Raw genomic sequence first — 15399 nt, forward strand, 5'->3', positions numbered from 1 at the left:
CGGTGGCGGTGACGGGGCGCGTCCACGCAGCCGGGCCCGGCCCGGCCCGGCCCAGCCCGGCCTCCTCCGCCGTGCGGGCTACCAGAGCGTGGCGCGACCCTCGCCGAAGGGGTCTTGCGGGGCCTCTCCTGTCCAGCCCTAATGGTGCAGGCCGCGGGCTCCCGGTTTGTTCCACGTGCGGCTCCTGAGGGCCCGGGAGGGAAGGGACAGGGCCCTGCTTGAGGGTGAGGCCGCCGGCATGAGGCTTCTCCCCATCGCCGGGACAGAGCTGAGGGAGAGGGCAGCCCTGTCCAGCCCTGCAGAGCACCGAGGCGCGGGCACGGACCCGCCCAGTCCCCTCCCCGGACACAGAGAGGCACACCGAGGGCATTGTCCACTTTTAATTGTTGTCAAAGGTTGTCTGGATGCATAACACTGTCACAAGGGCACAGAGCAGCGTGGTGCCGGCCAGGCCCGGGGACGCTGGACACACGGACATGCGGGGGAACGTGGGGACAGGGAGCTGTGACATGGCCCCCCCCGAGCCCCCCAGAGCATCCCCACGCCCGGTCGGCTCTATTTACAGTATTCACAGACGTTGTACCCAGCGAGTTAAATAACTACATCATTACACCACACGTCTGGGGCGGCTCCGGCGGGCTGCGAGGGTGGGCTGTCAGTCTGATAAGGTGCATATTTAAAATTAAAAAAAAAAAAACAAAAATCCAACAAAACGAAATAAAAACGAGAACAAAGAGAGGAGCCAGGCGTCCTCGCCGGGGTCCCGCAGCCCCCGGGCGTCCGGGAGGAGCAGCGAGGGTCGTGTTCTGACGACAGCTACGGGTCTGCGTGGGCTGCCGGGGTCAGGGCGCGGGCAGTGGCCCCTGGGAACATCAGCCGGGCCCTCACAGCACCTCTGCGGGTGGGGAGAGCAGTGTGAGGCCGGGGTGCGCACAGCGCCGTCCCCAAACACCCTTCCCGCTGCTCACCTGTCACCTGCGGGGGTTTCACCACGGCCTGCTTGAGGAAGGGCTCCTTGTCGCCGAAGGGGATGATGCTGCCGGGGCTCCCACCGTGGTGGGAGAGATCCCGCAGCTCCTTGGAGCCCTCGGTGCCCGAGAAGCCGTTCTCGTGCTTGCCGGGCTGCACGCCGTTCACCAGGGCCGCTGCCTCCTTGGAGCTGTGGGATGGGAGGGCTGGGCTCAGCCCCGGCCCTGCCACCCCCCGGCCCCCCTCGGTGTCCCCACACTCACCTTGGCTGCAGCCCCTCGCCCACCAAGCCTTTCGTTCCCCCCGGCGTCCCTGCGCTTGGGGTCTCTGTCTCCGGGAGCTCCTCTGCCTTGGGGATTGGCCCCGGGTGCTTCTCGCGGCCTGGGGACACAGCAGAACCCGGCTCAGCCGTGGCCCGGGCCAGACCGGGCCTGGGGGAAGCAGGCCTGGGGTGCCCACGCACCTGGGACATCTTCCTGCTCAGCTGCTTTCCCGTTCACCACCTTCTTGTCGTCCTTCTTCTGCAGGGACAGGAGAGCTGTGAGGGGCTGCAGGCAGGGGCAGGAGGGCTCTGTCGAGTGCCCCAAGTCCCCAGTGCCCCGGGACAGAGGACAGGCTCCCACCTTGGCGTCTGCTGCGTCCGACTTGCGCGTCCTCTTCATGATCTCCTCCAGGCGCTGCAGTCACAGAGGGACTCACACACAGCCCTGGCCACCCAGACCTGCCCCTGGTGCCAGGCAGGATTCCCTCCAAGAAAAAACCTGCCGTGCCCCACACCTGGGGATGCCCCCCACCCTCACCTTCTTCCTCTCCAGCCGCTCCTGCTCCTCACGCTGGAAGTGCTTCTCCCGCTCCAGGCGCTGCCGCTCAGCCTCCTCGCGCGCCCTCGCCTCGGCCTCTTCCTTCTGTGTCACAGCAGGGCAGAACGGATGAGATGCCACAGGGAGGAAAGGGATGGGGCAGGGAGCAGGGCAGGGGCTGTGGGGATGTGCTGCCTGGACAGCTCAGCACAGCCCTGCCCCATGTTCCCTCCTGCCACCCTGTGCCTTGAAGGGCTGGGCTGTTTCTCGCCCCTGGAGAGTGAATCACAGGACAACATCCCTGCCTTTGTCCCCCATCTCCTGCAGCCCCTTTCCCCCACACTCTGTCACCCCAACCTGTCTCTGCAGCCGCTCCACCTCCTCTCTCTCAGCCCGGGCTCTCTCCTGGGCCTCTCGTTCCTCCTGCAGCCGCCGCTCCTCCTCCCGCTGCCGTGCCAGGGCCTCCCGCCGGCTCTGCTCCTCGGCCGCCCGCTGCGCCCGCTCCTCCTGCACCCGCCTGCGGGGAGGGGGCCCTTAGCACGGCAGGAGGCCGGGGTGGGGGGCCAGGGGAACAACACCCACCTCTCCTGCTCCTCCTGCTCCCGGCGCTCCCGCTCCTCCCGCTCCCGCTGCTCCCGGGCCTGGCGTCGCTTCTCTGCCAACAGCCGGGCAGCCTCCTCCCGGTCTGTGGTGCCAGCCGGGGGTCTGGCTGGGGGGCTGGCTGGCACAGGGCCGGGGGCCGAAGGGGCTGGGGGGCCTGGGGGAGGCAGGCAGAGTCAGGACTGCTCTGGCTTCCCCCAGCCCTGCAGCTTCCCCGGCCACAATGCACCCACCTGATGTCGGCTCTGCGGGCACCTTGGGGGGCTCGGGAAGGGCTGGGGGTGCCGGACCCCGCTCCTCCTCCTTCCTCTCCCGCGCCTTCGCCTGGCCCTCCTGCTCCCCGCGCTCCTCCCGGGCTCTGGCCCGCACCTTGGGGGAGGAATGGGCGCTTCGAGGCAGGGGCGGCTTGTGGGGAGAGCCGAGGGCTGGGCTGGGGGATGCTGGGCGGGCCTTGGGGGTGGCAGGGGACGAGGGACGGTTCTTGGGAGTGGCAGGGGATGAGGGGCGGTTCTTGGGAGTGGCAGGGGATGAAGGATGGTTCTTGGGGGCGGCAGGGGATGAGGGACGGTTCTTAGGGCCAGGGCTGCAAACAGAGCAAGAGATCGCGTTAGTGGGGCTGGGGCGGCCCCCAGGTGGGGTCAGGGCTGGGAAGCCTCAGGGTGGGGGGTCCCGACCTGCTGTCAGCCGCAGGCAGGAGCCGGGGCTGCGCCGCCGGCAGCGACTGCCGCTTCTTGAGGCTGCGCTCACGGGACAGGGCGCTGCGCTCCTTGGCATTCTCCCGATCCTTCTCCTTCTTCTCCTTCTTCTTCTGCTCCAGCCAGGGACAGACAGAGACGGCGTCAGCGCCGGGTGCTGGGCTTGGCAGGAAGCCACGCCGTGCCCCACGGCTGCCCCGGCGCCCAGGGTCCCTGCGGGAGGTGGCACTCACGGGCGAGGGCTCGGTCCTGCGGCGCGGTGTCACATCAGGGCTGGCGGCTGCCGCCTTCCGGCGCTCCCAGCAGCGGTGCGGCAGGCGGTGGTTGTGGCAGGGGCTGAGGGGGCTGGCAGAGGCCGAGCGGGGGCACACGGGCACTGGGGGAGGAGTGAGCAGGGTCGGGATGGAGCCGGCACCAACACCGGCTCCAGTGACTTCAGGCTCCCTGATCCTGGCTCCCTGCCTGTGCCAGGACCCGCGTGTCCCTGACCCCCTGGGAGCTCACCCTGCTCCTTGCCGTTCCCGGCCAGCGTCACGGCGCTCCGGCTGCGTGCGAGGAAGGACAGGGTGGGCGTCATCAGCCGATCCACGATGCTGCTCTCCCATGGGCTCAGCTGCAAGCTCCGGTCTGGGGAGGGAGAGGGGCCATTAGTGCACCCCAAACCTCCAGATCCCAGTCCTGCCCCCACAGCCGCCGCTGGGAGGGAGCAGCCGTGTGTCTGCAGCAATACCACGGCGCGTGCGCGGTTCCAGGAGTGCCCAGAGCGTGGCCGTGCTGGGGAGGGGTCCCCAGGGCCCCACACAGCTGAGCAGGATGAAGGGCCGTGCAGGCCCAGGCTGGGCGCCTGTGGACGGTGCTGTGGCATGACGACAGCGGTGTCCTCGTGTCCCACGGACACCGCAGTCACCGTGTACCAGTGGTGCCGTGTGCCATCCTGGTGACAGCAGCCTCCCCACTGTGTCCTTTCCTTGAGCCCAGCAATGGCACCCTTCTGTGCCTCTGTCCTGCGTGACCAAGGCCTGGCACGTGCCAGCTGCCTGAGGGACACTGCAGTGTGCCCTCATCCCACGGGAGCTGTGCTGAATCACCAAGAGTGCCCCAGGAGCCAGGCCGGGCTCACAGCACCCACGGAACGGCGATGCCTGGCCACACAGCTGGCTCAGCCGGGCACCAAGCTGCCACTGGCTGCCCTGCAGCACGTCACCAAACACCCCACGGCGCATGGGAAGCACCCATGGAGGCAGGGCCCCTCTGCCCCTCTCCAACGGGTGTCAGGCCAGGGGCAGCACCGGCTGCCAGGAGGGGAGAGCACAGCGCCACGGGTGCTGCAGGGGGACGGGGCGGCAGGTCTGGCATAGGCTCAGGGAGATGCTGCTCCCACCCAGGCAATGCTGAGAGCCCCCAGGTGCCTGTCCCTGGGCTGAGCCCCAGCACAGGGCAGTGGGAGCTGCCTGCGTCACCCCAGCCACCAGCGTCAGCTGCTCGGGCTATTTATACCCGTCCGGGAAGGCGCCCATCACCAGGCAACCCCGAAACACAACAGCAGCCCCGGCACTGGACACATCCCTCTGTTGGACACATCCCTCCAGCATGGCTGCAGCCCTGGGCAGCGCTCCCAGGGCCGGGACGACCTTGCAGCACCACACGGCCACAGAGCTCCGTGGCACCCTGCTCCAGGAGCCTGTGGGGACACCGGCACCGTGCCCAGCCCCAGGAGGGTCAGTGACAGGCAGCCCCTCTGTGGCTGCACTGGCACCCACCGGAGCTGCCCCGGGGCAGGGAGCCAGGCTCCCATCCCCGTCCTGGCGCCCCATGGGGCTGCCACCACCCAGCCATTCCTCCTCCTCCTCCTCCTCTTCCTTCTCCTCCCAGCCCACACAGCCTCAAGGAGCCACCGGCCGGTTCCAGCCTCCTCCCGCAAACAGCAAACGGCTTCTCCTCTCTCCGCGGGCACCTGGGGATGGGGGACCCTGGCATCGGGGGTCCCCAGCGCTGGGCGGGGGCCGGGCTGTGCCCTCTGCGCTGGGGCAAACGCAAAGGGCTCTTACTTCTACTGGGAGAGTTCCAGAGGGTGGCGGAGGATTTGGAGAGCCGCTTGTTGATTATAGAGTCGACGTGTTTGGGGAGGTTTACAGCGGACACCGAGCACCGGCTCGCACCTGGAGGAGGGAAAAGACACAAGGGCATTAAGGTCCCGGGGCCGGGGCCGGGCCCCCCACATGCAGCATGCACGGCCGTGCCAGGGCACTGGGGCAGAAGTGGAAGGACCAGGGGAGATGCTGGAGTCCAGGGACACGGCACAGAATGGGGTAAGAGATGCTGGAGTCCAGGGACACGGCACAGAGCGGGGCAGGAGATGCTGGAGTCCAGGGACACGACACAATGTGACAGGAGATGCTGGAATGTGGGCACACGGCACAGAATGGGACGGGAGATGCTGGAATCCACGGCACAGAGTGGGGCCAGAGGAGATACCGGTGTCTGGGGACACGACACACACCGCTGGCATTCAGTAGGGCAGTGTCTGAACACTGCAGGGTCATGCTGGGATCATGCAGGGATCTCATCCTCAGAGAGCCAGGGTGGTTCCCAGGCCCTGCTACAAGAGTCTTCCCAAACACAATCCTGGGAATCAGGAGCGGGTGGGCAGGAACCTCGGCAGCACCAGGCCAGCATCCCACCCTGGGGGAGCAGGGTGAGGGCAGCAGGTCCACACAGACACGAGACAACATCACACCGGTGCTGGGTCACTACGGCACTGCCAGGACAGTGCTGGTGGCTGGCAGCACCTCCACAGGGAGCTGGGATCCCCCCACCCTGGCTGGGCTCCTCTGGACAAAGCCAGGGAAGCTCGGGGCCGGTGGAGGCGGGAGGTTGGTGAGTGACAGCTGGCAGCAGCTCCAGCAGCGCATCCCGACGGAAAGTGACAGGGGAAGGTGTGTCCCCTTGCCAGACCCTGCCAGGCGCTGCACCACAACGCCCTGAGCGTGCCATGAGCCACAGTGGCACACACGGCAGCGAGACAGGTGTACCCACAACATGGAACCTGTGCACAGCCCAGCCAGGTAAGAGCCGGGCACGCAACGCCTGAACACGCACGGCACTGGGCACACGGTGCCAGTACCACAGCCTGGCACACAACACCTGTACACAGCCCGCTCAGGTACAGCCAGGAACACAACACCTGCACACCGTCTGGCCAGGTGCAGCCGGGGCCACCACAGCTGCCCCATGGCACGTGAAGGCCAGAGAGTTCCCAGGGACACAGCGCTCTCCTCTGTGTCACCATCCACGCCAGGCCATGCTAGCACCTGGCAGCACGGCACAGCAGTCAGGGGACAGTGGAGACCTCCACAGGTCCAAGTGCTGAATCGTGCAGGGTGTCCCCAAGAAGCCCCCAAGGAGCAGGACCAGCTTCTGCAGCCACACATAGAGCCAAGGTCACCTCCATACTGGACCTGGAGGGGCCAAGCACTGCCCCCACCCAGCTGGGGGACAAGAGCACGTGCCACAGCCAGACCCCAACCAGAGCTCACAGTGGCCTCGTGCAGCCCCACAGCCCCTGGGGCCAGGGGCTCCTCACGGCTGCTGGAGGCCCGGCAGTGTGGCCGTGGCATGCCGAGGCAGCCAGGGCTGCCCCCAGGCAGGTCTGAGTGGAACAGGGACAGTGAGCCCCGCACAGCCTCCGGCTTACACCCAGCCCCACAGGAGCAGGGAACAGCCACGGGACGCCATCAGTCCCCAGCACAGCCCAGAGTGATGGCAGCATGACCCCACCAAGTGGGGCTGAGCTGGGTTTGAGGCTTGGCACAGAGACGCCCAGCTGCCCCCATCACTGTCAGAACCACAGGGTCCCCAGGTGCCCGTGCCCAGCCCTGCACTCACCGTCCTTGTGTGCGGGGGAGCCGTGGTGCAGGGCCCCGGCCCAGGACCACCGCTGCTGCCGGATCTCTGCCCACGTCTTCTTGACCGACCGCTGGATCGCTGCCTCATAGCGCTCCTGCCCGAGGGAGAGGGACAGGCTGAGCCCGGCGGCTGTGGGAGCGGGGCTGGGGCCAGCCAGAGCCACTGGGGCCATGGGGGAGCTTGGAGGGAGGCAGGACAGCGACGCCTGCCCCGGCCAGGGCACATGTGCCGAGAAGCTGGGCACAGTGCAGGCTCTGCACCGTGAAGGAGGGGCAGTACAGGGCAGGCACAGCGGGCAGCTCCCAAAGGGCTCACGAAGCATCTCCTGCTGCTGGAGCCATGAGAATTCCTCGGGGATCGCACCCCACGTGCCGCCCCAGCCCCCTGCCCGCTGCACCCATGATACCCATCCCCATCCCCACCTTATTCTTCTCCAGCTTCTGCCTCTGCCGCTCCTCCAGGACCGCCCGGCGCTTCTCCGCCCGCAGCCGCTGCTCCTCCAGCCGCTTGCGCCGCTCCTCCAGCTGCTTCTCCCGCAGCAGCCGGGCTTTCTCCTCCTTCTCCAGCCACATCACCCTCTTGGCAGCTGTGGGGGGCAGCGGGGTCTCACCGGAGGCGCAGCCCTGGGACCGCGCGCCCATGCCGGTGGCACGGGGCCAGGAGCCGGCCACGGCCGGGGCACGCTGCCGGGCTTGCGGGGCAGGCAGCATCACGGCCGGCCGGCGAGGGAGGGGTTTGGGCCAGGACAAAAGGAAAGCCGGGAGCCCGCCGGGAGCCCGCCGAGCCGCGCGGTGAACAATGGGGGAATGAGGGTGGAAAGAGCGCGGGGACAAGGAGGCCCCATGCGCAGCGCAGGGGCCCCCGCTCGCCCGCTGCCCCGAGCCGCTGTGGGGCTGCCCGGGCTTCACTGGGGCTGCCTGCACACCAGGGCTGCTGGCACCCGCACGGGCCCCGGGAGTATCCAAAGCAGGGAGCAACAGCGTGCTGGAGGGTCAGCAGCGTGCCTGGGGGTCAGCGGTGTGCCCGGTGGGCAGAGCTGCCAGCACCGCAGTTCCCGCCCCAGCTCAGCTCACCGCAGCTAATGGGATTGCCCATGACCCGGCAAAGCTCCTTAGCCCCTGCCTCCCCTCATCCACTTTCCCTCCCAGCCCCGTACCCAGGTACTTGGCCCGTTCCTCGCGCCGCTCCTTCGCCTGCTTGTGCCTTGCCTGGGCTTTCTGGGCATCTGCAGAGGGGAAACACCGTCAGGGTCGTGCCCGGCCCCACCAGGCATCCACTGGTGCCCGCAGGGTGCAGCATCACCGGAGCACCGCAGCATCCCGGCACCCACCTTGCTTGGGCCGGGGACTGGCGGCAGGGGACGGTGAGGGGCGGTTGCTCCGGGGGGTGACGTCCTTCGAGGGCCCGGCTGTGGCACCCAGGGAGCTCTTGGCATCGGGAGGGGCCCCTTCAGTGGCAGCTGGGGCTGGGGGCTGGCTCCCTTGGGGCGGCGTCTCCGCGGAGCAAGGGGCGGCAGCGTGGACGGGGACAGGCTGCCCAGGGGTGTGGGGCAACGCCTCTTCTTTGGGGCGCTCCATCCCAGGCGGCTTGGGGGGTCCGGGGGGGGACTGGTCGCACCGGGGGGGAACGCTCTGTGCCGAGGGGACCACAGTGGCAGGGCTGGGGGACACGGGCTGTCCTGGCAGTGCCACGGCTGGAGGGCCGGGTCGGTCACGCTGAGGGGGGCTGCTCTCAGAGGGCGTCACGGCCGGGGGGCAGACGGGCTGCCGGGATTGGGGCACGGCTGCAGGGACGGGCGGGACGATCTTTTCCGGGGGGCTGATGGCTGCAGGGGCGGGCAGGACGGTCATTGCCGAGGGGATGACATCCGGAGGGCCGGGTCGGTCACGCTGCGGGGGGCTGCGCTCTCCCTGCAGGGCGTCCCCAGGTGGAGGGGGAGGCGCGGAGGGCGGGGGGATGCTGTCTCCCATCGGGGATGGCGGCTTCCCTGCAAGAGGGGCAGAGCAGAACATAAGGTCAGTCAGTTGGGGAAGACCCATCACACGCACAGCCCTGGGGAGCAAGGCCAGGGAGGGCAGTGGGACCCCCAACTCAGCCCTGCTGCTGCTGCTGCTGCTGCCCCGATCCTGGGGGGCACCCGCAGCGGGTGCCAGGCGCTGGGCGCACAATGCACAGACGAACAGCCGGGCTCCACCAGGCACTGCCACCACAAAGCTGCCCTTCATCCCCTGGCAGCTGCCTCCTGGCCCTGCCGTGGGGGGACACGGGGCCAGAGACCCCCCACGGGCGCAGGGACCCACACACTCCCCTGCCACTCTCCCCAGGGGGACGAGGACGTCGAGCGCTTCCGCGGCACGGTCGGAGGCAGGATGGGCGCCGGCCGTGGCCTGACGTCACCATGACAGCCCGTGGCCCCCATGGAGCCACGGACCCGCAGCCATGAACTCATGGCCCAGGAATGCACACGAGGCTGCCAGACAGAGCCCCCTCCCCGCGTGGGGCCGGCCGTGGGGCAACCCCGGGGGATCTCCCCTGTTCTGGGTGGCCCCTGGGCACCCCCAGGGAGCCCTGAGCACATCCCCACACGGCGCCGGTGCCTGGCAATGTCATGGCATGTGCCCTCTGTAGAAGTGGAAGTGTCCTCAGTGACACCAGTGGTGGTGACTCCCCCAGCCCCCATTATCAGCCCTTTGCAAACAAACCCTGCAGTACCTGCCAGGATCCTGACTCCAAACCCCACGCAGCAGCAGCACCATCACTCCTGGCCACAATGACCCACCCCGGGACACACAGCTCCAGCCACCACTGCAGAGTGAGCCCCCAGCTCCAGGGGGATGGCAGAACCCCAGTGACCAGCACCCACCACCAGCTGATGTCACGCGCCGGCTCGGCCGTGTTTGCAGAGCTCTCCACAACCCTCAGCGAGGGGCAAAGTGTGGGCTCTGCAAACACAGCCGGCGCCACTCCTCACCCGCCCCACGGCTCCTCACCCACCCCACGCCCTCTCATCCACCCCATGCTGGAGCGCTCTGAGCCAGGGTCAGCCCAGGCTACCCAAAGAGGCATTGCCAGCCCCCTGCACTGACAGCATGGGCACACCCCAGGTCCCTTGGTCCCCAGAGATGGGCTGGGGGTGCCGCTGCAGCCCCCCAGGCCAGGGCTGTGCCAACAGGGATCCCCCACCCTGGGCTCTGCGGGGATACAGCCAGCCCCGGCCCCCCCGCAGACCTTCCGGGTATTTTCTGCTGCAGGAAGCCGGCCCATCCCCTGGCCCCGATCCTGCACATCCCATGTCCCAGCGCTGCGCCCTGCGAGGCAGCCGTCGGTCTGATGAGGGGCTGGGATGGGGGCATCCCCTGCTCCATCCTCCCAGGGCTCAGACGGGCAACCACAGGCAGCAGGGCTTGGCAGCCCCCAGGCGCCAGACCCCAGGATGCCACCTGCAGTGTCACCTTGTGCGTCCCAGCTGGGAGGAGTGACCCTGGGACCACTGTGATGGCACGGCCAAGTGCTGCCCACAGGGCCGAGTGAAAGCATCGAGGCCAGGCTGATCCCCTGAGCAGATGGAAATACCTCAGAGGGCTCTGGCCGTGTGGCGAGCGCTGGCACGGGACAGTGGGCGCCTCGTGCCACCCCACACAGGCAGGCACAGAGCCCTGGGCACGATCTGCCCTGCCCTACTGGCCGGAGAGACACCAGCACCTGTGGCCAGGGCAGGGCTGTGGGCACGGCCAAGACCCCCAAGGTGGGGCAGGGCCAGCCCTGCCGCCATCTGTCCCTGTCGCTGCTCCAGCACGGCAGCTGCCCTGAAACCCAACGCTGCCTGCGCCCAGGCGGCGCGGGCGTCCCCTCTCCCCCGGCCAGGGCATTCCACACGGATTAGCTCCCGTCCCCCCAGACACGCAGGCACGGCTGCCCTGCAGCACCCGGCCCGGCCGAGCCTGCACGGCACCGGCCCCGCTGCTGCCACCGGCACGGCACAGGGCGCGGTGCCGCCCTCGACGCCGCAGCGCCCAGCCCATCGTGCTCCTCTCGCGGGTCCCCTTGGCGCCGGTGCCTGTGCCAGCGACACCAGCGGCACCTCCAGCCCGGCAGTGCCCGGTGCAGCGAGGCTCCTTGGCCAGCACATGTCCAGGGATGCTCAGCCAGGCGCAGGCAGATCCCCGGTGCCGTGAAGCGAGAGCACATCGAGGCCCGCGGGCGCTGCTCGGACCAGCGGCCCTCGTTAACTGTCCCTGCAGGGCTGATGTCACCTCAGCTCGCCCCAGCTCCATATCCTTGTGTTCCCTCTCCGCAGCACAGCCAGAGCAGCCACAGGCCAGGAGAGCATGGCTGACGGTGCAGTGGAGGTCATTGGTGAGCAGTGGAAAGCCACCCAAAGGTGCTGGTGTCAACAGTGCCCAGCCACCCTGGCCATTGCAGCAGTCCCCACAGCCCGTGGGGACGTCCATGTGTGCAATACACCCTCAGGCCCTCCCCGGTGCAGCTGTTCCCAGCTGCCTCCCCTGCCTTGACAGCAGCCCCATGGGGATGAGTCCCTGGGTCTCTTGTTGCCAGCAGGTCCTGGTGCAGAGCAGGAAGGCAGCCACGGCTGCAGAGCAGGAATTGCTCTGAGGGTGCTGGTGTCCGCTCTGCCTGAGGCCACCAGAGTTCTCTGGGATGCACCGGGATGCTCCAAGCCCTGGGGGTGCTCCAAGCCCCAGTGCTGCCCCTGATTCCACCCCCACCTTAACACTCAGATGTGCCTTGGAGCTAAGCCCTGTCCTGTCCCACACAGCTCCTGCAATTCCCCTGCGCTGCAGCAACCCTTACACCTGGATGACAGGGACAGTGAGCAAGTTCTCCTGACACATCCCTGGAATGTCCACAGCACATTCCCAACACGTCCCCACTATGTCCTGCCTGCAGGCACAGCACTGACACGCACCCTCGGCGCTGGCTCACATGCCTGGGCAGGGAGACGTGGGCAATGCCAGCAGCCCCCGCCCCGGGAGTGGCCAGTGCCACCCTGGCAGCCGCCATCGGCGATGACACCCTGTCCCCAACGGCGACAGCCACCTGCAGCCTGTCCCCAGGCCCATGGGCACTGTCACCCATGGCTGGCTCCTCTCCCCGCCAGCTCGGAGCCAGTGAAAAGCAGCTGGCAGCTGGCTGGGCTTCAGCCCACAGTGCCCCACCACTGCCCACATCCTCTCTTCGGGGGACAGGCTGGAGCAGGGCAGGCAGCAGAGCCCCTGGGAGGGCACAACCAGGTGCCAGGCAGGGGAAAGAGGCATCTCCAGCCCCCTTTTCCAGGGCTCGTGTCCCGCTGAGGCTCTGTGACAAGGGCATGGGGGGCAGCCATGGGGGAACTGCACCAGCCCCTGGGCCAGGGCAGAGGTCACCAAGCTCCCGCAGCACTGCCGAGCTGGAGAACAACAAGGGGAACTTGGGATCCTGTGGCGAGAGCGAGGCCAGAGCCAGGGGGTTTCCAGGGTTTAAAACACACGTGAAGGAAAGAGCTGGAGCTGCTGCTGGCCCCAGCACCCCCACAGCAAACTGTGGTCACGGTGCAAACCCCGAACAGGCCGAGGGCAGGGGCAGGAGCACCTGCCCACCATCCATCTGGCACGCTGGCAGTGGCGACAGGAGGTGCCCTCGTCCTTGGGGCGACCCATGAGGCGCCACCAGTGCCCAGGGCAGCCAGCCCAGCCCTGCTCCCAAAAACCTGTCTGCTAGCATCATGATGGGAAACAGAAACCTGGCTGGAAGGCAGGGCATGGGGCTCTGCACCTGCCAGCATCCAGCCCCTTGAGGGGCAGGTCAGTACCCCCAAAAATCAGGTCCTGTGCCTCACAACACGGATGGGGCATCAGCCAGGGCTGGGGCCGTGCAGGATCCAGCTCCGCTCCCGGCAGGCTGCCTGTGGGGCTGCCCGACCCCGCTCGGAGCCCTCCAAGGAGCGAGAGCTGTGCTAACTATTTTGGACATGGCACCACGGGACTGTCACATCACCACTCTGCACGTCGCATCACGTTGCTCTGACGGTTTCGCAGCGGCGGCTCCCGCGCTGGGAGAACTCCCGAGCTGCTGCTCCCAAACACAGGCACTGGCGGGCAACCAGCTCGCCCTCCCTCTGCGCCGTGCCAAGGGAGAAGGGCTGGAGAAGCTGGGAGAAGCCTGCATAAGGACAAACCTCTGCCTGCTCCCTGCCTCGGTCCTCGTCCCTCTGTCCACCGCATCCCTCTGCCCACCTGGACAGGTCCGGTCACACCGTGCCCTGGCTGCCCTTCACGAGTTTCTGGCCTCCAGTGCCACTGGCTGCCCCACACGTGGTGGGTCCTGGCCCCTCGAGTGAAATCAAATCCCTGCTGGTGGCTCCAGGCAGAGAGATAGGAAGCGGGGTGAGCTGCCCAGTCATGCAGGTCACCCACATGGGACAGCTCAGGGATGTCCCTGAAGGAGGACACGGAGCAAAACCGCCCGTGCTCCTTCAGCACCATTCTGTGCTCACAGCGGAGCAGCCAAGGACCCACCCGGGAGTGCGGGGAGCCCAGGGTGCCCAGGAGCAGCCAGCCCTGGTCCCCGGACAGGGGCAGGCCAGGGCGGGGGGGAAAGCGGCGGAGGCAGAGAGCGGGGCTCAGACGACATGTCTGGCGTCGTTCGGGCAGCGATGCCAGGATCCGCGGCCGCTTGGTGCGGGAGCCGCCGGTTTTCAGCATCGCCGGGAGCCGCGGCCATCCCTCCCTCTCCGCCGGCCCGGGCGATGGAGCACTGGGGCCGAGGGGGAGGGGAGCCGCCTCTCCTCTTCCTCCCGCGGTGGGAAGCGGCTCCGCCGCGGAGCTCTGCTTAGTCACAGCGAGCCCCGAGAGGCAGCGCCAACCCCGGCCCCGCCGCCGCCGCCGCCTTCCGCGGTTCATCCCGGGGCAGCGGGACCGGCCCCGCCGGGACGAGCCGCGAGTCCACGCGGCGGGGCGGGGGCGGCCCCGGGCGGGCGGGGGGCAGCGGGTGCCTCCCGGAGGGGGCATCGCCCACCGGCCGGCGGGGACCAGCCGGGCCCGCCGCCCCCGGGGCTCCCCAAGGGCAGCCCCCTTGCACCCCGCACGGCGGAGGGGCCGGCGCCGCTCCGGCCCTCCCCAAGATGGAAGGGCCGTGCCCGGGCTTTGTCCCTCCCGGGAAGCCGCCCCGGCCCCGGCAGCGCGTTCCCCCCCCCCCTCGCCTCCACCCCCCCGCCCGGCTCCTCCACCGCTTCCCCGGCGCCGCCGCCCCGCTCCGCTCCGCCGCATTCCGCGGACCCGGCCGCGGCATCTCCGCCGGCACGGGCGGGCCGCATCCCGCACCCCCGGCACACCCCGCGCCCCCGGGCCGCATCCCGCAGCCCCCGGCCGCATCCCGCAGCCCGACTCCGTGCGGCCCCGCGGTGCGGGAGCGGGGCCCGGGAGCCTCTCGGAGCCGGTACCGGCGCCGGCGCCGCGGCGGATCCTTACCGAGGGGCTGGGGCTGGGGCCGGGGCTGCGGCTCCCGCCCGGCGCAGCTCCGCTCCATGGCGCGGCAGGCGCAGGGGCTGGCCCAGCCCCGCTCCCCCCGGCCCGCGGGGGAGGACGCTCAGCGCTCCCCGCCCCGGCCCCGCGGCCCCGGCCGGGGGGAGCGGCCGGGGGATGCTCCGCCTCGCCCCGGCTCCAGACGCGGCCCCGCAGCCCGGAGCCGGCGCCGCTCCTCCCGCAGCCGCGGCTGGGACCCCGCTCCCGTCACCCTCGCCTCGGGCCTGCCCCTCTGCCTGCTCCCCCAGCGCTCAGCATCCCCGAGCTTTGCTCGGCCGCTCGCCCGTCTCCGGCCCCTGCTCTCCCGGATTTTGGGGCTCGCACGCACATTTTACGATGCTCCGGTCAGGCGCCAAGCGCTGGCCCCGCAGCAAACGCGCCCCGCCCCGAGCAGCGCCGCGATGCACAGCCGGCACCACCCGGACCAGCTCCCCCAGCCTCAGGCACCCCAAAAAGACACGGATTTCCCGTTTCCGAGCCCCACCTCAGCTGCTCGAGAGGCCTTGGAGTTGCTGCTCCCCCGTTCCCCGTCACACGTGAGCCTTAGTCACCGGCAGCAGCCGCCCCCGCTGGCGGTGCTCCCCAGCATCCCACCCTGCTCCGGTAACCGGCGGATAACAGAGGCCTCTCCCGCTCCCCGGGCAGGAACAGCGGCCCCCGCTGAGCTCTGAAACCCCTTTCGGTGCTGCTTGGACGGGAATGTAGCGGCGCGGGACAAGTGGGCAGCATCAGCAGTGGGAGGAACGCGGCTCCAGGCTCTGCAGGGGCACCAGGAGGCACGGACGTGTCCTTGTCCACCATGTGGCCAGCCCGCTCCAGGCATCCCGCAGGGTGCCCGGCTCTGCGTGTGGGGATGAACAAAGTTAGTTTTCTGCGGGCAGCACCCATCCGAGATGCCTGTTTTGGGGA

The 15399-nt window shown here is 69.0% G+C and overlaps 1 protein-coding gene across 3 annotated transcripts; it reads right to left on the reverse strand.

The window, feature by feature from the left end:
- Positions 1 to 365: 365 nt before the first annotated feature.
- MAP7D1 (MAP7 domain containing 1) lies at positions 366 to 15170 on the reverse strand. Of its 3 annotated transcripts, none has more exons than XM_040086306.2 (18): positions 14975 to 15170; positions 8301 to 8957; positions 8127 to 8195; positions 7393 to 7556; positions 6950 to 7064; positions 5113 to 5223; positions 3569 to 3691; positions 3298 to 3440; positions 3044 to 3177; positions 2603 to 2952; positions 2352 to 2526; positions 2127 to 2286; positions 1770 to 1874; positions 1593 to 1646; positions 1433 to 1490; positions 1233 to 1350; positions 969 to 1159; positions 366 to 895 (listed from the first exon to the last, which is right to left on the reverse strand). In XM_040086306.2, exons 2-18 carry the CDS (start codon positions 8938 to 8940, stop codon positions 885 to 887), a joined length of 2721 nt encoding a protein of 906 aa, XP_039942240.1. In that variant the 5' UTR covers positions 8941 to 8957; positions 14975 to 15170; the 3' UTR covers positions 366 to 884. The 3 variants fall into 3 exon arrangements, with proteins under 3 accessions (XP_039942240.1, XP_039942239.1, XP_039942241.1); XM_040086305.2 differs by lacking the exon at positions 14975 to 15170 and adding an exon at positions 14437 to 14505; XM_040086307.2 differs by lacking the exons at positions 5113 to 5223; positions 14975 to 15170 and adding an exon at positions 14437 to 14505.
- Between the last annotated feature and the right edge of the window lie 229 nt (positions 15171 to 15399).

This window comes from Hirundo rustica, chromosome 25 (assembly GCF_015227805.2).
Source record: "Hirundo rustica isolate bHirRus1 chromosome 25, bHirRus1.pri.v3, whole genome shotgun sequence".
Taxonomy (NCBI): domain Eukaryota; kingdom Metazoa; phylum Chordata; class Aves; order Passeriformes; family Hirundinidae; genus Hirundo; species Hirundo rustica.